The 21,858-nt window shown below is 42.1% G+C and overlaps 2 protein-coding genes across 3 annotated transcripts in view; one reads left to right on the top strand and one right to left on the bottom strand.

Annotated features, from left to right (window-relative positions):
- Positions 1-21,858, bottom strand: part of ralgps2 (Ral GEF with PH domain and SH3 binding motif 2) — a 72,703-nt gene that overhangs the window by 7,572 nt on the left and 43,273 nt on the right. The gene's annotated exons all lie outside the window — the stretch shown is intronic.
- angptl1a (angiopoietin-like 1a) lies at positions 1,471-20,954 on the top strand. 2 transcript variants are annotated; one of them, XM_062424923.1, is made up of 6 exons: positions 1,471-1,753; positions 14,269-14,526; positions 14,655-15,275; positions 18,164-18,357; positions 19,363-19,633; positions 19,752-20,954. In XM_062424923.1, exons 2-6 carry the CDS (start codon positions 14,337-14,339, stop codon positions 19,937-19,939), a joined length of 1,464 nt encoding a protein of 487 aa, XP_062280907.1. In that variant the 5' UTR covers positions 1,471-1,753; positions 14,269-14,336; the 3' UTR covers positions 19,940-20,954. The 2 variants fall into 2 exon arrangements, with proteins under 2 accessions (XP_062280907.1, XP_062280909.1); XM_062424925.1 differs by lacking the exon at positions 1,471-1,753 and adding an exon at positions 3,939-4,012 and having other exon boundaries at positions 14,273-14,526.

The raw sequence follows: 21,858 nt of genomic DNA on the forward strand, positions 1-21,858 counted from the left end.
TCCCACCATTCTGAACAGAGAGATTAACAAGCTTTAAAAAGTTAACTGATGGTGTGCCTCTTCATTCTCTTCTTTCTTCTTGCTCAATGTTTCTTTCACACGCCACATGTCAAAATTGAGTGCAGCTGTAAGAAAAGTTATCGCACAGTAGACTACATGATATCCACACCCCTCTGCTTCTTGGAAATCTGTGTTATACACACACACAGATGCGTGCACACACTTACAACATAGTGCATTCAGAGTCTAAACACAGATGCACAAATAAGCAACAACAACACAAGTACAAAAGCAGATCCAGCAGATAAAAAGGCCAAAACCTTGTCTTCGGGATACCGTACACACAAACACAACACCCTCTGATTAGAATCAGAAAGAGGGGGAGAGTCGCTCAGAGCGGGAGAAGCAGTTTACGAGCTTTTGGAGACACAGCTGTAAGGAGGAAAGTGAGAGATGGGGAGAAGAGGAGGAAGAGAGGGATCCTGAAGGCTTAACCGCTATAGCTGCTCTTCTGAGAGCATGTTGGGGATAACAGCAGTTAGTCATGCACAAATCCATACTGCCTGGAACACCCACAGACAGATGTGTGTTTTAAAGGACCTGTGGTTAGGGTACAGAGACATTTTATATGTGTTTACATCTGGCAAAATATGAATGAGGCTCACATTAAGAGACCTAAGGGTGTGAGGACAGAAAAAGTGGTCACGTTGTATGGAAAAGGAAAAACCACTGTGTAAAACATTTCAGGACAAAAAAAAAAACAAAAAACCCTTATCTGTCCATGTCTCAAATACCTAGACACATTAAAGTAAATGGCAGTGCTGATAAGGTGCAAGAAGACCAGGCGAGCTTCGACTGCACCTGGAGCAAGGACTGCTCCAATAACACAGCAAATCTGTTTTTATCTGCCTGCGTCGCTCTTCTGCTTTCACATACCCAGCTGAAGCTCCACAGGAAGTTACTGTTCAGAAACACCAGCAGCATTACAATCAGCTCTTTCCGTTGCTGAGGGGAAAGGAAGAAATCAAGGGCTTGGGAGTTGTTACGGGTGAACTCATCAAAATAATCAGGTGAGATAGGGGTAAAAGTGTCTCCGGACTCAGCAAAAACAATTCGAACAGGTCAAATTTCCTCCCACTTTTTCGCTTCTTCTGTATAAAAGAAGCATGAGACTGTTGTTGAGGATGGGAAACTTAATGAGGCAGCTCTGTTATTCTCTTTTTTTGGTCTTTTTTTCCATCAGAGTGACATCAGAGGTAGGCTGGGCCACTCCAAAGAAAATACGGAGAGGAGGAGAGAGAGAGAGAGAGAGAGAGAAAAAAAAAGGCAATCTCCAACTCAAACTCCCACACCCTCATCCCCCTTCTCCTCCCCTCTTTTGCTCCTTCCCTCCCTCTTCTGGTCTCCCCCACCCTTTGTGAAAAACTCAAAGCATCAGTCGCCAGAGCTCAGTCTGTTGAAGTGGCCGGCTTTTGAACCATGCCCCAGTCTGAGCCCCAGGACAGCTGAGTCCACAGAGAGGAGCACATCTTTTGGGAAGTAGGCCTTGATTAAAGGCCTTCTATTGTGATTTCCAGCTGCAGGACAGAGGGAATCAGTGGAGGAGAGCAACCCAGAGTGGAGGCAGAAGACTGGGACAAAAGGAGAGAAAGAGAGATGAGTCCAGAGCACTGCAGCTCGGTGAAGACACAATACAATACACACGTGAAACTATAACTGCAGGACACACACCCCCACTACTGGTAACAAAAAGGTAAATGTTGCCTGAGTTCATTCAGTTTGCCAGTTTGTTTTTGGAGTGTGTGCATGTGTGTGTGTGTGCATGTGTGTGTGGATGTATGCATGTGTCTGTGTGTGTGTCTGGGCAGCTGTTAGAGCTCTGGCTGAGAGGTTGGAGAGGTTAGGACGTTTCGTGACTGTAAGCTCCGTCTGCAGACAGAAACATTTAGCAACGCTTCTTTGGCTTTCCTCTGGAGTATGAGGACTGGGATATACTGTGTGTAGCATGCTGAGAACTTAACAAATGTATACACTCAATACATGTGACTTGGTATTTCTAATTGGTAGGTCAAATTGTGGTCAGATTATATAAGAAACTTTTTCAGTCATTGGCCAGTTAAACTTCATTGGAAATTAACCTGAAGAGAGAAAAGGGAGAAAAAAAGAGAAAGAAAAGTAGGACAACATCAGCGCAGACCAGAGCATTCCTGCACAACACTTAAGGGAGGCTGATCTGATCAGATAGGGGGATTTGAGATCTGGAGCCAGCCTTGTTTATTTTTTCTTAGCTTTTAGTTTCCTTATACAGCACCACCTGATCCTGGCTGCTAACTGACATGCAGGGATGGAGCTGAGTTAACCTGGTGGAATCAGGGTTAGATCAATACTGTTAAACCTAATGAGGTTGTGACATGTCTTTCAGCACTAGCTTCTCTGTGTTACATGTTGTGGTCATTAGATCAGTCATTGAAATACACAAAAAAACGTTTGTGAAATCCCTAAAAGTTAAAGGACTGTCTCTGAGAGAATATGAGACCCCTTTACACGGTCATGTTAGATTGGTAATCCAACTCTAACCACATCCTCTATCAAACACAACCCATGGATATGAGACACTTCAGTCACAACCTTCTCATGATAGCAAAAGCTTTGAACACTAATAACATCAATGTGGTGCACTTACACCCTGGTCTGTTGGTGGGATCTGTGGAAAATATTCTGTTCACTGAAAAGCCACATCTGTAAATGCTGTAAATGGCCATGAGAGAGAGGACAGTGCGCACACACACACACACACTTCAAAAAGCCTTAGCTTGAAGTTAAAGACAAAATGATGGAAAGGAAAAGGCTAAGAAAATATTTCATGAGCTTGCTCAACAGAGTAATAAATCAAAATATCGATACCCTCAATAAGTCAAGCTGGAGCAGAGGAAAGAAAGCTAAAAAGATAAAGAGGAGGAGGGAGCGGCAGTCTGAGGAATATCCAGAACATTCCGTGCAGGAGCGACAGAGTTTGGCCCTCAGGTTCACCTGAGCCCCGGATGCATGGGGAGAGGCCTGGGAGAAAGCTTTAAATGGATCATTACTACCAATTCATACATAAACTGGCCGTTCTCTTAACCCCCACCCGGGACAATAAATCATAACAGAAAATCTGTTTGATGTCTTTACTATTTAAAGTTTTTAAGAGTCCTTGGACAAGCCCATAAATAGCGATCAGGTAGTTCCTGGGCAGGCTGTCAGAGCCAGTTAACGGCTGCCCTCCCCCAGCCGTCCTGTCACACACCGTGTTGTAACCCAGCAGGAGATTGATAGCTCACTCAGCCAGCACCAGCCAACTGTGGTTTTGCGTGATGGGCATGCAGCCAATCGTATCTTACTATTTAACCAGAGGCTGTGTGTCGACCCTTCGCAGACACAGATGTGCAACGGACAGCTCAGCTGATCTTATCAGTAAAACTGAGCCACATATAAAAGCAGACACACAGATAAAACACACACACACACACACACACACACACACACACACACACACACACACACACACACACACACACACACACACACACACACACACACACACACACACACACACACACACACACACACACACACACACACACACACACACACACACACACACACACACACACACAGAAACACACTGCACACAGACGTGGGCTTGTCTAAACACACTGCTTCTGCACAGCTGGTAACATGCGGTTAAAACCAACCACAACTACAACAGACATTATCTCTCTTAAAATTTAACCCCACATTATGAGTTGCAGAGCTGTGTGTGAGGAACAACAAAAAAATAATATTTGGGGGGGAAGATAAAAAGCTATGGGTGTAGCAAAATTGGATGAAAAGTCTTGTTTATAGCTGCACTGTGAAGCTCATGTGGAATCCTCCTAATGAGAGCTTGGACACAGTTGAACAGACAGGTCAGCATTGGGAGGAGGGGGTCAGCCAGAAGGTCGGGACAAACCGACAAGAGAAGCAGAGGCATGTAATTAAGTAGAGAAGTGTGCAATGCTGTGCGTGTGTGCGTGTGTGAGAATTTATGTTCTTCCTTGTTGATTTAGCTAATACAAAGCATGTGCAGCCTGATATATGAGCTTAAGACGAAGTGTGACTCAGGGGATAAATAAATCCGATGAAGAGCACGAGAAGCTTCAATTAATCTTCTCAATCAGGATCTATCAGCTAAAGCCTATAAATGTGGTGAAAAGTCTAATTCTCCGTTCTCCAGGCTCTCCGCTCTCCCCTGACCCTCCTCCGGCTCTTCTCTAATGAAACTGTGTGAAACCTAAGCAGCAGCACATGTTCGTCCAAAGCGTCACTTTACTAGTTTAATTCAATGGAGAGGGGAGACCCACCTGAGCAGGGTTCAGGGTTACAGCCCATCGGTTTAGCTAAGCCCGGGAATTAAATGACTTGGGGTAGACGTTGGTTTAAGATGATGTTTGTTATGCGAGATTTAATTCATGGCTGTGTGTGTGTGTGTGTGTGTGTGTGTGTGTGTGTGTGTGTGGGGGGGGGGGATGAGTGTCATGGAGTGATGGAGGAGGGTGTTGGAGGGTTGAGGGTCCTTATCTTGACAAAGTATGACAGATAGAGAGAGAAGGCCTTATATGAACTCTGTCCCAAACTGCATGTTTGTGTGTGTGGTGTGCAAAAAAAGTGAATGGGGGGGGGGGGGGGGGGGTTTCCACAAAGGCCAATTGATTGCAGGGGTTGTGGAGCGGACGTGTGGGGGTGAAGGCTGAGGAAGGGCGGGGCTGCACCCTAATCCCACATATAGACCTCTGACCTCAACACCCCGACATCAGCCCACATGTTTAGAGTTTCACTACAGAAGAAGGAAAACAGATGGGGGACCGCGGGGGCCTCAGGGGTTTTGGGGGCTCCCTCCTCAGTAATATGCATCATGAAGGTAGACAACTCGGTAGCTAGACAGCAGGAGACGGGAGCCACTTCTGGGGTTTTTTGCTTGGTTGGTTGTTTCCTCACCGCAGCCAGATGCCTTCCTAAATCAAACCACTTTATCTAACACAACTTGTTAATTTTTCCACCTCGGTCTTCACTTTTAAATGCTGACGGGAGGCTTTAATTCCAATTACTGGCTTGAGTCGTAAATGCGAAGAAAACCTCTTTTCGTACCCTTTGTACCTTCCTCGATTTCTCTTTTAATATGTCCAAGATGCACCGTCTTATGAGGAGGTATAAAACAGCACACTAATATCGCCATACGAAGTATTTTCTATTCCACTGTGGTGCTTAATCTTTGTTGGGCTTCTTCAGTTTTGTTGATGAGGCTTTTATGAGTTTCTCCCTGGTTTTCTTTGTTCTGTTTTTATAGTGTACCTTTTTTACTAGTGTTTTTGTTTGCTTTAATGGTTTCATAATGTCAGCACTTTAAAACCCCATCATGCTGCGTTCACCTCTTCAGCCCTTGATAACCTCACATCCTTGCTATTTATTCCCCTTGATTTCATACGATCCTTTTTTTCTGAACTGGTTGGATGTTTTCTCAGATTCCTGCTCACGGCTCTGTTAGCAATTGTTTCAGCGAGCGCATAAAAGTGAGTCTTTGAGGGACAGAGTGCACAAGTGGTCATGTATACTCCGCTCTGTTGACAGAAACAGTGGCTGGTGACATCATGTATAGATAAAAGGTTCTGGCTGTGCACTAACATTAGAACTGGCTGCGCTCCATTTGTCATGTAAAGTAGTGCTGCTGTTCAATGTTACCTCTCCCGCGCCTCTTCTATTGTCTTCTGACCAGAGATGGATGTGTTGTGTGTTTCAGGGCATATTGGACTTGTAGAGGGGAAAGTTTGAGAACCAGATTGGGAGTGGAAGGATAAGGATTTTGAGGCTGGGAAATACATTGGCTATGAAAATATATATATAAATTTTGTCCAAGTTTTTCTCCCCTGCTTGTTGAAATGTAATCCATCAGGCTGCAGGATGACACATCAGAATTGTTAAATCACTGCACAGACACAGTGTGACCAGGAAACCACATAGCACGTATCAAGAGATACTTGGATGGAAGTAAAACAGCCTAAATCGACTTTTGATACCCTCTTGGAAGCCTGTATCCCCCTTACCTAATTCATGCATCCAATAGTCCACTGTACTTTACTACTCTACTCTCGTTTAACAGCTATGCATCAGGACAGACAGAAACTACCAACTGTTGTACTACTGTCATCTCAGACTCCATTATGTATGCCTTGTGTAAGAAGTGTGTCATTTACATGTCATACTGATGAACATTTTTACATTAAATCATTTACGCAACCTCTTGACCATCTTTAAGTCAACCTATTGCTACAGGATTGTCAGTGTCAGCCTACTGGCATATTGTACACTATTCCTAGCTTTTTCTCCTGTTGATAAACTTGGCATTGTTGTACAGTATTACTAATACTTCAATGGGTTTGCCAATAATTATGACATCAAAATTCATAACGTTAAATTATTGCAGTTTTACTGCACAATGTAAATGATATGCTGGCAAGCTCAGCATCTATTACTCATTATTGCGCCATGTTATAAACCCCGATTTATTAAAGGAAAATTTGAACGAATAACATGTGCATCTGCCAATTATTTCAACTTGCTCTGAATGAAAAGGACAGATTACCTAACATTTATTTTACTTGCACAGAAGAGTTTGTCTATTTTGCTCATATTCTTATTTGTTCTGTACTTTATTTGCCATTATTTGGTTTTATTTTCTCCATTACAGAAACCACATGCGTATATGTTACAATACTCACATGACTCACATGTGATTCCAGAGAGTTAACGTCTCCTATGTATCTAACAAGACATCTGCAGCCGCTCAGCTTTCCATGGAAGCAGTTCATACCAGCTGTTTGTTAATCGCTTCACTGACGTGTTGTTTGCCTTGGCTCACAGTATTCTAGCGTGGCCCTTGCCAACACATACAGTGTAACCTGAGGCCACAAGAGTGACATATGGTTATCTTTCTAAAGGTAACAACCAACATTCATTATGCTGTTAACCAAAGAGGGAAAACTAATTTTTCCTGTCCAGGAGTAATGTAAGCAGTCGGGCAGCTTAATGAGTTCTCTGGTCATTTCCTCTCTTCATACATGCACACAGAAATACTTCCGTCTCTTTCTCAGTAATCACCATTAATATACAACATCAGCACCTAAACAGAAAATCAAGGCGGATGAAAGCCTGTCTCCCAACCTTTTACACTCCTCCAGACAATGAGTGCGAAGCAAGCTATCATTGTTAAGACAAGCCAAATCATATCTAAACTAGTGACTCAGCTGTGGGTTTTATCAAGGCAACCAACAACACCAAAGTGCAAAGTTCAGGTCATTGACACAGAGAACAACGTCAGGGGTGTAGCTGACACCACATTGCAATTTCTGTGTCTGTGTGCGAATACGGGTACGCGTGAGGAGGAAAACAACTGTGTGTGCATGGGGCAGTCTATAAAGCTGTCATCATGGCACTAAGCTCTTTAATTATTATTAGATAAATCAAACGAAGCCTCTGGCCTCAAAAAAAAAAAAAAAATTGCTGCTTCCGTCCAAGACAAAGAGCTGTATTCAGTGAGAACCAGCAGAGGCGTTCATCTCAAACCCTCTAATGAGTACGTTAAGAGAATGAACAAAAACCATAAGGGAAATATAGAGTGCGACTAAAGCTACAGACACACATGGCAGTAAAGACAGTAAAGATGATTGTGTCTTTTTCTGCGCTCAAAAGGATGTTCCATTGTTCCCAGGACAATAAAAACAGCAGCTGGGACAATTTTGGGACAGCAGAGACACTTATCATAACAAATCAAATAACTTCTTTTATGCATCATGGAATACATACTGTATCATATTAATTGTTAGGCGTTCAAAATCAAAAAATGTGAGGTGCCACCAGTTGTATAAAAGGGTTAACCACAGTTAAATGCTCAGAATCCATGTCCAACAGATATACAGAAGTTTATGTGGCTTGTTAACCTCGGCTTCACTTTCTGCCTCGTTATTATAGATAATGACATAGCTTGGTTTGTCAGAATAAAGCTTGGAAAAAGATATGTGAAGCCATTTGAGGGGAGGAGAAGGATGTGTCTCCATAAAATAGTCAAGGGGGGGGGGTCAACTGCAAGTCCTCCCGTGTGAAGAATGGGATTAGTGAATAGCTAAAAGGGCTAAACAAGCTAGCGGCGTTGCCAAAGCAAGGAAATAAAACTAGTTGGCAAACCATAAAACAAGTGAGAGCGAACCCAGCCAGCAGAAGAGGCGTGTGAGGCTGTGGATTAGTCAGAAGTAAATGAGTAAATTAACAGAAGACTAAGTGAAAGGCAGAAAAAGATGAGCCAGCCAGCACAAAGTTAGCAGTGTGCAACTAATTCCACTAGGCGGGTTTGACTGTAATTATGTAATAATGCGGGTGAATGGTCAAAGTGGATGAGATGCTTTGAGTGCTTCAAACCAGCATCAAGCATGAATAAGCAGACACAAGAATATCAAGTCAATAAGCTGATGTACACTCTAGGGATGAAGTTGAGCACATATTAAATGTCTTGGCCTTAAATGATGATCAAAAAAAAATGTTATAAGATGTGAAACAGGCTTTTGAGAAATGCTGTGTGAACAAAAGGGTCATTATTTTTTAGAGTGCACGGTTCAAGAGGCACAATAAAGGGCCAGCAGAAGCATTTATTATCCATAGCCTCGCTGAGCAATGTGAATGTGGAGATTTAAGAGAGCTGATCAGAGACTGGATTGTTGTTTGCCTAGGAGATGCAAAACTGTCAGTGAGTCAGTGCAGTTAGATTCTGGACTCCCATTAGTGAAAACTATAGCCAGACTGCTTCACAGTGAGGAAATAAAGACGCAGCAGCCGATTCTACGTGGCAGCTCAAGTAAGAGGCAGTAAAAGAAAAGTGCACGGTGAAAGCCCAAGAGAGGTACAAAATGACAAAAATACAGTTCACTAGTCAAGCCAGAAAATAAAAACAGAGCCACAGGTTGTGGAGATGAGGAAATGCAACAAAGCACCAGAGGACAGATTGCCCCACCAAAGATGCAGAATGCAGGAAATACAAAGAGAAAGAACATTTTGCCCGGAAATGTCGATCAGCTGGCGACATCTCTGTTATCACAGAAGATTCGACACACTATGGAGCAGAAGATGTTGCCTTTCTTAGAGATGTGATTATTGAGATTGACAGTGTTAAACATGATCCAATTATGTGTTTCCTTTCACACATGTTCAGTGCGTGTGTGTGTGTGTGTGTGTGTAAATTTCCATCTCCACGTACCAATCAGAAACAGGTTTGCATTTGCATTGCAGTGTGCAGTGATGCATTTATTGATCAAACAGTCAGAAATAAATAAGAATCAGTAACTTAAACAGCGACTAAAAGAATAATGAAAACTGAATGTGGCCAAACACCTGGAGTGATTTAAGTTTTTTAGTCAAATATAAGTGCAGGGAACAACTAGCAGAACTTTCACGGCAGACCAGAGTGAGTCAATGAAGTGATGCATGTTATTAAACTATATTTATTATGCAGAATGAAATTTGGTGCCATGGTTAAGTCTGACAATTGAAAGTGGTATTCGGGGCAGCTGCAGGACACTGAGGAAAAAAGTTAATTTTGAGCCCTGGTCTTATTCAATTTGCAATTATTCACAGTTGGACGAAAGTGTGTATGGTAAAATAAAGGAAGTAAATACAGCCTGTCATTAAAAATGTTCCAACACCAGCCATGAAAATAAATGAAACCATAGCAGAGAAAGACAGACACAGAGACAGACAGTGGGGAGTGAGGACAATTAAAAAGCCACTGTCACATGTCTCCAGACTATTAATAACTATAAGTGGATCCAGCAGTACACATAGGAAGACTTATGAAGCTCAGATTGTTGCCAAAATATGTCTGGCTGAGTCCGATGTTGACTGCAACCTCTTTATTCCACACAGTGTTTCACTGGTTTCACAGGGATGTTATGGAATATACAAGCTGTTTGCCAGGAGGAATGAGCCAACATGAAATTTAATGAATCATTTTATTATTAGGGGAAAATTGGTTTCAAATCCTCTAATTTGCTGTACTGCTTATAGTCTAAGACTTTCATACTGTATTTATCTGCAATCTGTTGCCTAAAGACAGGCTCAGACTACAGGAGTTTTAAAATCCTAATCGATTTTGAAATCAGGTAGAATCACGCACATAAGGAGAAACTACACAGATGTTCTTCTCTCTGATCTCAAACATGCACACGCTACAACATTTGAAACACACTACAGGATATTTTTAAGATTATCGTGCCAGAGGGAGCAATGAACCACCTCACATGATCTCACGTTATCTTATGTGAAAGCAGATGTAAGTCTGGCTGAAACAACAGTCGGGGAGTTGTGGTCAACATGGGTTATTGGTTCTTCAGTGAGAACTTGAGGTGAAAATTTAACTGTCAGTTTAAATATCTGTTCATAGTAGTATGTTATCCTAGAGCTAAAATGTTTAGCTTTGCTTGGCAACACCATCATATCTCTCAGTGGCTATTGTGATCCTGCCCAGAAAGTAGTGACAGAATCACCCAGATTTAAAATCCTAAATATCAAACAGGTTTGAAATTATTGGGGCGGCCCAGATGAGTCTGCAAGCAGTTCTGGAGGATTAAGATCTGTAAACCTGATTATCGGTACCGACCAATGTCCCAGACCACATTTCTCCTCTGATTGACTGAATCGGGGGTAAATCGGCCCAAAACGCCTGTAGTCTGAGCCTGGCTTAAGTGATTTAGCTGTAACCAGAAAGGCCTGGAGAGAAAAAAGGGGAAGAAATACAGAACAGAGAAAGCAAAGAAGGCGGAGCTTATTCAAAAAAGGAAGGAAAGGAAAGTGAGGAGGAGGGGGGTTTACACATAAAAGAAAGTAATTAATGGAAAGAAAGAACCACAGAAGGAGTGCAAAGCTGTCAAGAGGAAAAAGAGGAGTGAGAGTATTTCATCTACGAGTCTCAAGTCATGTTCATGATGCCTGGCCAAGAAGGGAAAAAAGGCCATGACCCACTCTTCTATCTACAGTCTGTGATATCCTTTTAAATCTTTGGGCTTTGTTTCAGCCTTGCAGCCTGTCACTTCTCATCTCCTTTTCTTGTTCGGTCTCTGTAGTATCTATCCACACGGTGCTCTTCTACTTCCTGACTGATGCTTCAACTGTCCTTTATATTCAACACAAAGTTGTTTTTTTGTTTTTGATTTTTGCAGTAACCCACAATGCATTTCCATCTAAATAATACTCAGAAACATGTGAAGGAACATTGCCCATTCATGCTTAGGCACACCTCAGACATATAGTACTTGTACATGTGAGCCAAAAACATTTGTCTTTGGAATTACAACAATGCAAACAAAATATGCTACGGTGCACATTTGTAATAACATGTCAAAGAAGAAGTTCTTCAAATGTAAACTAAAATCATATTCGTCAGATAGTGAACGACTCATCCGTCAGATTTAACTGCAGTCTGTTCAGAAACATAGAAGTAATGTCCAGTCAGGCATGCACTGAGTGATAATTAAATGATGTTGCTCTTATTATTTGTTGCTTCTTTTGTTGCTGAATTAAAATATGCCAGCTATGAGCTGTTGCTTTCCTCCATCTCTACTGATCTAATGCACATAGTGTGGTCAAGTCAGTCTGCTGCATTTCTCAAAGCCGTACAGTAATGAAATTATCAAGTACAGTGCCATATACAGGAGGACAAGTCTGTATTGTTACAAATATCACTGAACTTGCAGAAACAAATCAAAATTAAAAGAAAACACAACATGTAGGCATACAGACTTTTAACCCTACCATAGTATGTGAAGGCACATTCACATGCAAAGTTAAGTTTTACTCCCAAAGGTAGGCACTTTACGTTTTCCGCTCAATTGCCTTCCCAGTCCCCAAGCCCTTCAGCAGTGTTTCGTTTCGGTTTGTTGGGGTAGAAAAAAGGGGCCGCTCTGCGTGTTCTGAAGAAACACTGTAAAGCTTGTAGCTTCACGACACACGAGTGACCTCTCCACGTTCACTGGAATGTCTTTGATATGTTGTGAGACTAGGCCCCTCATACTCAGAACCACCACCCAGGAGGAAATCAGACTCCAGAAGTCAGGAAACGGAGGGGGAGTTGAGGAAAGAGAATGAGAAGAAAAAGAGAAGGATGACAAGAAAGAGATGGAAAATGAGGGAAGTGATAGCTGATGAATGAGGTGTGATGTTTTCCTGTCCTGTTTATGCCCCCTAAGCTGTAGATGACGCTGAATATGGAGCTCAAAGCAACACTGGACGGCATTTCATAGTTTGGAAGAGGAGATGCAGTTGAGAGCTGATACTGCTGATGCTGCTGCTAAAGTCATTAGCGGCCCTCGCTGAGGTTAGCAAGGATACAGTACCTGGTTACGCTGTCAGACACATAGGCTGCTGGAAAAACACACAACCATGAAAATGAATAACGTCTCTGGATAGTCATGCACACACAGTATTCAATCATACAGATGGACGTTTACACATACCAGCGAGAGTGCGCACACAGACACAGAGCTGCAGTACTAGCTGTAATTCTGTCCCATCTCCAAATTGTTCCAAGTGACAGAACTGCCAGATTTCTTGGAGAACCACAATGGCGTCATATGGGAGACACACAGGGCCTGAGTTTCAGGGTGGAGGTAGGACTTAACGATGTGGCAATGAGCAAAGACTGACTGTGAAGACTTATGGAGTAGATCGGGAGGACTAGACGGCCTTGGCCATGCACAGGACCAGGCCAGGGTGTTAATGGAGCGGTGTGTCGCCTGTGTGTGAGTGTTTTTGTGCTTGTGCATTGATTAGCCTCAGAGCTAGAATCAGTAGGTACAAGAAAGAGGAGAGAGTGAGACAGGCTGAAGAAGACTCTGCACATACTGTTTTCTTGCCTTCATCTCACACCCCTGTAGTGACTGCCTATGTGTGCATGTTTGTGAAATCTTTGAAGTGAAACATAAATACCATCTCTTACAAAACATCCCTGTTGGATGTATGGAGCCATGTGGCACAGTGGGGGCTCAGCAGTGAGCATATTTAACCTGTCTCACAGGAAGCTGCAAAGGAATTAGGGGTCAATGTGTTTTACTGAGGGGAGCACAGTGCAAGACGGCAATAGCGGCATACAGGACAATAAGATCAGATCTCTGGGCAGGAAGGGAGGTCTTGAACCCTCTTAGAGGCCTTTTTGACCAAATACTTAAGACCTCAGGGACCCTGAGACATAAGCTCAGGAGCTAAATCAGTTCCTTAGTTTGCAATCCCATTGCTTCCAAAGAAATGTGAAGACTGGGCAACTAAAGCAAAAAGCATTGACTTTGTTTATAATGCAATTTCACATGTCACTATGATGCTTCAACCTTGGTTGAAAAGAAGGTGTAGAAGTAGAAAGGGAACTTTTAGACTAGTCCAGAAATGGGCTACATCATTTTTTTTTTTTTTTTTTAAAGAACATTAAAAGAATATTCTCATTTTTTCTCTTAAGATTGATATAAAAACTGACCTCATATATAGTGATAACCCCTGTTGTTTGAATGTTTGAATCATGTCCATGAGCTGTAGCAGTCATGCCAAGCTGTACCAACTCAGGAGGAGAGACTGTTTGGGGAGCAGGAACTACAGTGGCCCAGAAAACAAAACTGGAACTATGTTCCTGCAGTCAGGATACAGAAACGTTCCTTAAATCCTAAAAGAAATGTTCCTGTGACTGAAAAACACATTAAGGTTCATATTATACTAGGGAGGTTGCTCAAGATAAAGTAAAGAAACAGACATGTACCAAAGATAAAGCACAGCGACGTATCAGATCTCTTAATGGGGGGAAGCAACAGGACCTCAGAAAAACAGGGCATCTGTCAGTGGGGAAACTAACTTAGACAGAAACCAGACCTCGTCCTGTTGGCTGGACAACAAATGTGTTCTTTCATCTTTCTACACAAACAACACTATGTGGAACAATGACCTGACAACTGTGCTACTGCACACTGGCTGAACTATTCTCTTAACAATTGCTCTTTGTCTGATATCTGAAAAGTGTCAAATACCTTTTCATGAAAAGTTTATGGTAGAAATCACCTCTGGTCTGGAAAATCATACAATCAAGACCCCTGCTGTTTGCATTCATTTTGTAACACTTTGTAAATAAAGGAGCTGTTTCCAACGGTTGAATTTTAAGGTTTTGTTTTCTTGCAGGGAGGCCTGGAGGGACTTGGAGGAAGCACTAAAAGCTATCCATCAAACCATCTAACCAGCCAGCAGCAATGCATTGGCTGATGTGGAGCCTGTGCGCCCTGCTCTGCCTCTCTTTCTGGGAGGAAAGTTACTGCAGGAGCTCCAGGGAAGCCCGGAGGACCAAAGAGCTATCTCTCCACAGGAGTAAAAGAGCTCCCATGGACCCTGATGCCAAAAAGTGTTCCTACACTTTCCTGGTGCCTCAGCAGAGAATCACAGGTTCAAAGGATAACATATTTTTGTAATAAGCCTTAAGTTATTGATCGTATCTATCTTAATTTCTCATGGATTTAATTCCTTGCTTTTCCCAAAGTCAAAATCTCCTAATTATTCATATCTGTCATCAGGTCCAATCTGTGCCAGCACCACAGGCCCTGAGCCAGACAAGGACAGAGTGACCCGTATGGACATTGCAGATGTGCGGGAGGTGCTCAGCAAACAGCGGCGTGAGATTGAGACGCTGCAGCTGGTGGTGGATGTGGATGGTAACTTGGTGAATGAGATGAAGCTGCTGCGGAAAGAGAGCAGAAACATGAACTCCAGGGTGACCCAACTCTATATGCAGCTGTTGCATGAGATCATCAGGAAGAGGGACAACTCTCTGGAGTTGGCCCAGCTGGAGAACCGTGTCCTCAACGTGACCTCCGAGATGATGCGACTGGCTTCGAGGTATAAGGAGCTGGAGGGCCGCTTTGCTACGATGGCAGGGGTGGTCAACAACCAGTCTGTTCTTATATCTGCACTGGAGGAACAGTGTATGAGAACCCTGGGACGTGGTGAGCTGCCCGCAGTTCCCCCACTTGTACAGGTGGTACCTCAGAATATACCGGTTAACAATCGTTTCACTAATGAGATACAGAGGGACCACAACAACCGGGCCTTTCCCCGGGGATCACGCATGGATTCTCCCACTGCAAGCCCGTTTGGCATCAACCCTCCACCACCACAGGGAACACTCACCTCAGATGGTATGTACAATTATCAAAAACGCAGAGGATGATCAAGAAATAAGTGATTGAATGCTGTAAAATAATCAAGCTTCCAGTGAGTCTTCAGGTAGATGGAAGTTAGGCAAAAGCAAATAGACAGTTTCATATTTGTATAATTACTAATTAATTGTTCAGACAATTGCTTAAGTACAATTACAATTCTGTTTCTTGCAACAGTTTTTTATTAGGTATTAGGTATTTCTGAGGCACAGTTGGCTCATCCTTGGCATACAAGAGATGCAGTGAAATCAGACATTCCTATGAGTTCCACTTGGCCTCCTGTATTGGCTGCACTGTGCAGACCATATGTACTAAATTAATAAGACGTGGATTAGGCCTTTTTCAAAAGCATTAAATACTTCAAAGTATGGGAATATATATCAACTGCAAAGCTCAACCCTGGTTTACATCAAGCCTATGCATGTGGATGCATGTACAAGAAAAAAAAGAGAGACAAGGTAAAGCAGAGAGCAAAGAGAGACGTCTTATGGGCTATGCCAACAAGTCCCAGGACCGCAGACAAAACCAACAAATCAGATAACATTTATCTATCATCGATCTGAGAAAGTTCACCTACAACATGAAACCAATAGGCAGGATTCAAATGCTGCTTAGAATTGGGTCAGGGCCGTTGTATTTTGACGGCTGATTAGGGCTATGGCAAGGAATGATGACAAGCGTTATACAACCAGATGGTGAAATGCATGAAATCATTCATAATATCCCACAGACAGAAAGGGAAATGAAAGGAGACATGTTTGAATACTGACAGGAGAGTCACTTAGTAGGGTGACTTAATGTTGAAGTGAAAAATACTTTCTTCTGTATCTCATTAAATTAGATACGATTTAAAAAAAAATCAAAATCAAAAATCAAAATAGGTCTATACTGTAGTGTAATATTTCTATGGTGTTTTAACATTACTGCTCCTGCCTGCATACTAATGTGAAGCGTGAATTTAATCCAATGTAGCTCACAGATATTTTGTCAAGCGTTTGTCAAAAACTCTGATCTTTCAGAGTGAAACACCGCTCCTCTAAGACCACCGAGCTTGCTACACCTTCAATCCACCTTCAGCACAAAAAACGATATGCCTATTTCAAGCTTAACAAGCACAGAAGCAAGGGGGTCATATTTTAAAAAACCCTGTGGAGAAAAAACCCCCACGGAAACAGAGAGGTGGGGAAGTGGCTGGGGGAGCTAAAATGTTAAGGCTTCCACTTGTAGAGAAGTAAAAGGACTGAGTGTTCTCATGGCTATTTCTAGCTGTGTATAATAATTCTCCACCTACCTTGCTAAGCCCATGTAGAACTGTAATTTTAGTGTTGCAATAGTTAATCATAGCTCATTAGAACGGAGAGCACAGATGCAATATCTCTCCAAATGCAAATGTCTCATTCATACTGTAGATTAAATGTTCAGCATTAAGCTGCTACTTAGACAAACTGACAGAATCTGTTTATGGCCGAAACAAAGCTTTCAATCTGGACATCCCCAGTTTACTTAAAAAAACATAAAACACAATAGAAAGACAGGGATGAATCATTTTTGCTATGGTGGCCAAACAACATCCCATTTTGTAATTTAGTTTTTATGAAAAAAAAAATACATTCCAGGATATTTCTACCTCGTCTTCATAAAACTTGACCAGTTCCCTTTTATTTTCAGTTTCAACTTGAATGAATTGGTTTTTACAATATAGTGCCTATCTAAAAACAGAGAGGGAAATAGGTAAGACTTCAAAACCATGGACCACTAATAGGCTCTCTTCCATGTAGGTTCACTACTACTATAAATACACAATGCCTGACCACAGTTTGGTCTAGTTGAGCCATTTTTAAACCACTATGACTTGATGACACAATTTATTTTTAACCTGAACATCTTAAAGCTCTGTTTAGACAAGAAACCGACAAAAAATGAGAGAGAAGGTGAAGCTGGAAAACCCCCTCACTGAGAGGTCTGATGACATATCATTACTAGAAAAATACAAGCTTGTGTGAGTTTTAGATATCTGTACTGGGGTTTTACACTGGCTCCATATGTGTTCACACACTCAGCTGAGAAAACCATCTTCCATAGGCCTTTAGGCCCTGGTGGCCTCCACACAATGCCTGTGTTCATGCTGCTTTAATGCATATTCACACAGGGGAAAACAGGGGAAATTTGCTGGGCTTAGGTTCAGTGGCTTCAGCTTTGGATGCAGTGTTTCCACACCACTTCATTTTTAAAAGGCAAAATCTTGTCATACAACAATTAAAGTGCATGTATACATTTTTGTATAACTTCAGACTGCAGGATGTTTGGATGATCTGAGCAAAAGGAGAAGTTTTCCAAAGAATGTGGCCACAATGATACATCCACTCCAACTGTGGGGTCGAGGCAGGCGTTCCTTTCTTACTTTCTCCCCCCTTTTTCTTTTGTCCTCTGTCTCCAGACCATAGAATGATGATGACTTTTGCATATGCAATAAAAAAAGGAGACATCTTGTTCAACTTAAGCAGCGGTGTGGGATATTCAGTAGACTCAAACTGTCTGCGATTCAGGCAATTTTAGTAGGAACCGAAAGTCAAATTACAAAAGATACGTTTTATGATCATTTATGGATTTTCTTACATGGGAGTAAAACTCATTTCAGCATTTTATTGACCCAAGGGATATTATTTCAGCCTTTTATTATGGCATTAACCATTACACCCAAAATACTTGGGATTTTTGAGAGCACTGTTACACAAATCAACATTACTGTGTATTAAGGACCATGATGATGTTCGGATATCAACATTTTTAAATCTGACTCCCTAACAATTTCTATTTAATTAATTATTCCTCTCAATTTTCCCCCGCAACCATGTTTCCAACCTCAGGTCCCTTCAAGGACTGTTACCAGGTGCGACAGGCAGGTCACACCACTAGTGGGATGTACCTGCTGAAGACGGAAGGCAGTGACCGGCTGATCCAAGCCTGGTGTGAACATGGCCTTGACAATGGAGGATGGACCGTGTTGCAAAGGAGGAAAGATGGCTCTGTTAACTTCTTTCGCAATTGGGAGAATTACAAGGTAAGTTTGTTCATTGAAAAACACATGTTTAAAAGGATAAGGACAGGGTTTAATAAACTCAACAAAAACAGCAATTGGTTATGATAAAGAACCTTTTCTATTCACAGCTTTTCCTTTCCTCCTTCCTATTCGACTCACTCTCAGCAGTTCATTTTGGGGTCGCCAAGTGAGCATTTGCTCTTTCAATGTAAACAGCTTAGTGGTGGATTTCCTCCAAAAACCAAAATCACAGCCAGATACTGTAGCCAGGGACCTACATACAAATATACACAATCAGAGAGCCCACGGTGGGCTGAGAAGGAAATGCAGCTCTACTCTCAACCCCATTGGAAATGATCCCTGCATCCCTTTCTTCCCATGTGTCAGCCTTTGCAACTGAAATGTGATCCAGCAGCAGACAGGCGAAGGAACACAGTTTTTATAACACCCCGAGGAAAGACTGACACTGATACACAGTCTGACAGAAATGTCTGGTCTCTCTGTTTTCTCTGTCAAAATTAGATTTAGAAATCAATACATTTACACTGTTTGGATCAAAGACGGAAATGTGTCTCTGCAGCTCTGTAGTTATATATGCAACTCTCCATCCAACCAGAGCCAAATCACCACTGCCCCTGACATTCAAACTGATTTGTCGCGAGTGAGAAACCACAGATCACAACCTTATCACATCATCGTGTCAATGGAAAACATTTTTTATTATATTTCACCAGATTGCAGGGGTCGCTTTTATAACTCTGCACTCTACTCTACTACAATATCTTATTAATCTCACTCTGCAATACTGTTTGTGTTTTTTGGACACAACTTTACTACATTGACCACAGAATAAAAGGACATCTATTCTTTCACCCGTTGCCTAATCCAGTATGTCGACTATCAAAACTCAAATTAATGCTGTGCTTTGTTGGTTTGCACCACACAGCAATTACATTTTAACACAGACCACAACTGAAAATGAATAACAGAGCATGCTGCGGCCTGCGGTGCTTGTTCCCCCTACAGAGAGGCTTTGGAAACATAGACGGTGAACATTGGCTTGGGCTCGACAATATCTACAACCTGGGGAAGCAGGGTGACTACAAGCTGATGATAGAGCTGGAGGACTGGACAGGGAAGAAAGTGTACGCTGAGTACAGCAGCTTCCACCTGGAGGCAGAGAGCGAGGGTTATCGGCTGAGGCTGGGCACCTACCAGGGCAACGCCGGGGACTCCTTCAGCAGTCACAATGGCAAACAGTTCACCACGCTTGATCGCGACAAGGATGCTTTTTCTGGTAAATGCAATTTGATTTCTGATAATTCATGTTACACTTACAGCATAACAGAGAAAGCTACTTTATCTGTTCATTTTACTGATCTTGTTTTCTACCGTTGTGCTCCTATATCCACTAGGTAACTGCGCCCACTTCCATAAGGGTGGTTGGTGGTACAATGCTTGTGGCCAGACCAACCTGAACGGTGTATGGTACAGCGGGGGAGTTTATCGCAGCAAATTTCAGGACGGGATCTTCTGGGCGGACTACGGAGGAGGTTTCTACTCGCTCAAGTCAGTCCGTCTCATGATCCGACCAATCGACTGAAACCTTGGACTGTGGTGTGGACCTTTGATCTTCAAGTGCCTCAGTCTCCTTCTTTATTCTTATCTACCCATAAGTAAATACTGTAAAGGCAGAACAAGGGATCCCTGCCATCGTTCAGCCGTGTCTTGTATAAGTTGGAGGAGGAAGAGACGATGGCATGTGTTTTATGGCCAGACAATAATGACTTCTGCAGTCTGTGCAGCGGCTAACTTCCAAGTTGACTTTAACGCTGAGATGAAGACCGATACCATTGCCCTCCTACACCTTTCAGTCTGGACAGTAATGGTCCATTAAGCTCCCTGGGACCATTCAGTATTACTCTCAAGTGTCTTATTTTACTCACTCTTGTTGAAACTCAGTATGTAATAAAGGGAAATGGTCATTTACTAAAGACATGAGATTTCTTCTGAGCAGCTAATGGTGACTTATTGAAAGTAGCAATGCCCACTCAAAAGGGGCTATTGGATGTACTGGGATGTTTCACCTCACTAGCATAAAAAAAATGATGCAATTTCAATTTCGAGTGTTGCCAGCTAGAACACCTGCCAGTCAAATGGTTAGAAGACAGGCCTGCAAAACCTATTGTCTTGTGCTACTTTTTTCTGGGTTTTGTCTGAAAACCCCCGACAGAAAATGAACTTGTGCAACTATGTGCTTGTCCAGTATGCATATGGCTGAGCTGGCTTTGGTATGTAAATATCTTTGGCTTTATTTGTGAAAGTTAATTTAAGAGGTATGAATCTACTCAGGCCAAATGTTCACAGTGTTGTCACTCTGCCATTCTTTGTTATTTATCAGTGTATTTATAGTAAATATAGTCATGACCATTTTATATTTAGCCCTGTAATGGTACAGTTGTAATAATTCTTATCCCATTTAGAGATACATTAAAAACCCATGAACAGAAACACAAGCAAATAGCTAGCCCACACAATTCCAGTGTCGATGTCTCGTTGATTGGAGGAATGAGAACCTGTGTCAGTTTTCATCCAAGTCAAATTAAATTCTTTTGTAAACACCAAACTGTCCTTCACTCTTCGCTCAGCTTCTTGTTCAGATGAAATGTGAGTAATTTGAGTGTTTAAAAAAATATAAAGGCCTTCTCTGACAAAACTATTTCTAGCATACATGTAAAACTTGAACTATTACATGTGTGAAAGACCAGATATAAATGGATGATACAATCATCTGAAATGAAGCACTTCAAATGTTCTGACCTGATCTGATCTGAGTTGCAATCCAAGCTTGCAAAGGCCCTGAAGGAGTTCTGGGAGATTTAATAATTACAGAAAGTGGGCTGCATAAAAAGATGACCTGAACCACAGTGCGAGACTGCATTTAAAATCCCATTACTCTTATTCTGAAAGGAAGAGGCAAAGGAGAGGTTTGGAAGAAATATGTAAGGGAAAAAGTCGCTTCAGTAAAAATAGAACTATATTAATGTAAGGGCAGAAATAGATAACAGGGAGGACATTCAATGATGCTGCTATAGAAGAATGTTAAGCAAAATGAAAGAACTGGAGAGACAGTAAGGGTGATAAAAGGCGAGAGACAGACAGACGGCAAAAACAAGGAGGGGAACATTCCTTCCACATAAAAACTGTTGAGCTTTTTCTTTCCCTAAAATACATACGTACATCTTGAAATTATGGTTCCTCTTTGGACCTTGGCCTTTGAGGAGCTGTAAGTCAGATTAGATAGGAGCCGTCTGATGCAAACACTGCGATGAGTAAAAGCTAACAGACACAAAGTCAACACATTTAATCTCTCTCTCTTTCTCACACACACACACACACACACACACATACCCAAAGCAAGCCAACAAATCTAGCTCACTGTGACAAGCTTACTGTTAGGCACCTAAAATACTGTATATCCATGCAGTCCTAGGGTCCAAGCCAGACCTTTACTAGGTCAGA

This window comes from Scomber scombrus, chromosome 8, assembly GCF_963691925.1.
Source record: "Scomber scombrus chromosome 8, fScoSco1.1, whole genome shotgun sequence".
Lineage (NCBI taxonomy): Eukaryota > Metazoa > Chordata > Actinopteri > Scombriformes > Scombridae > Scomber > Scomber scombrus.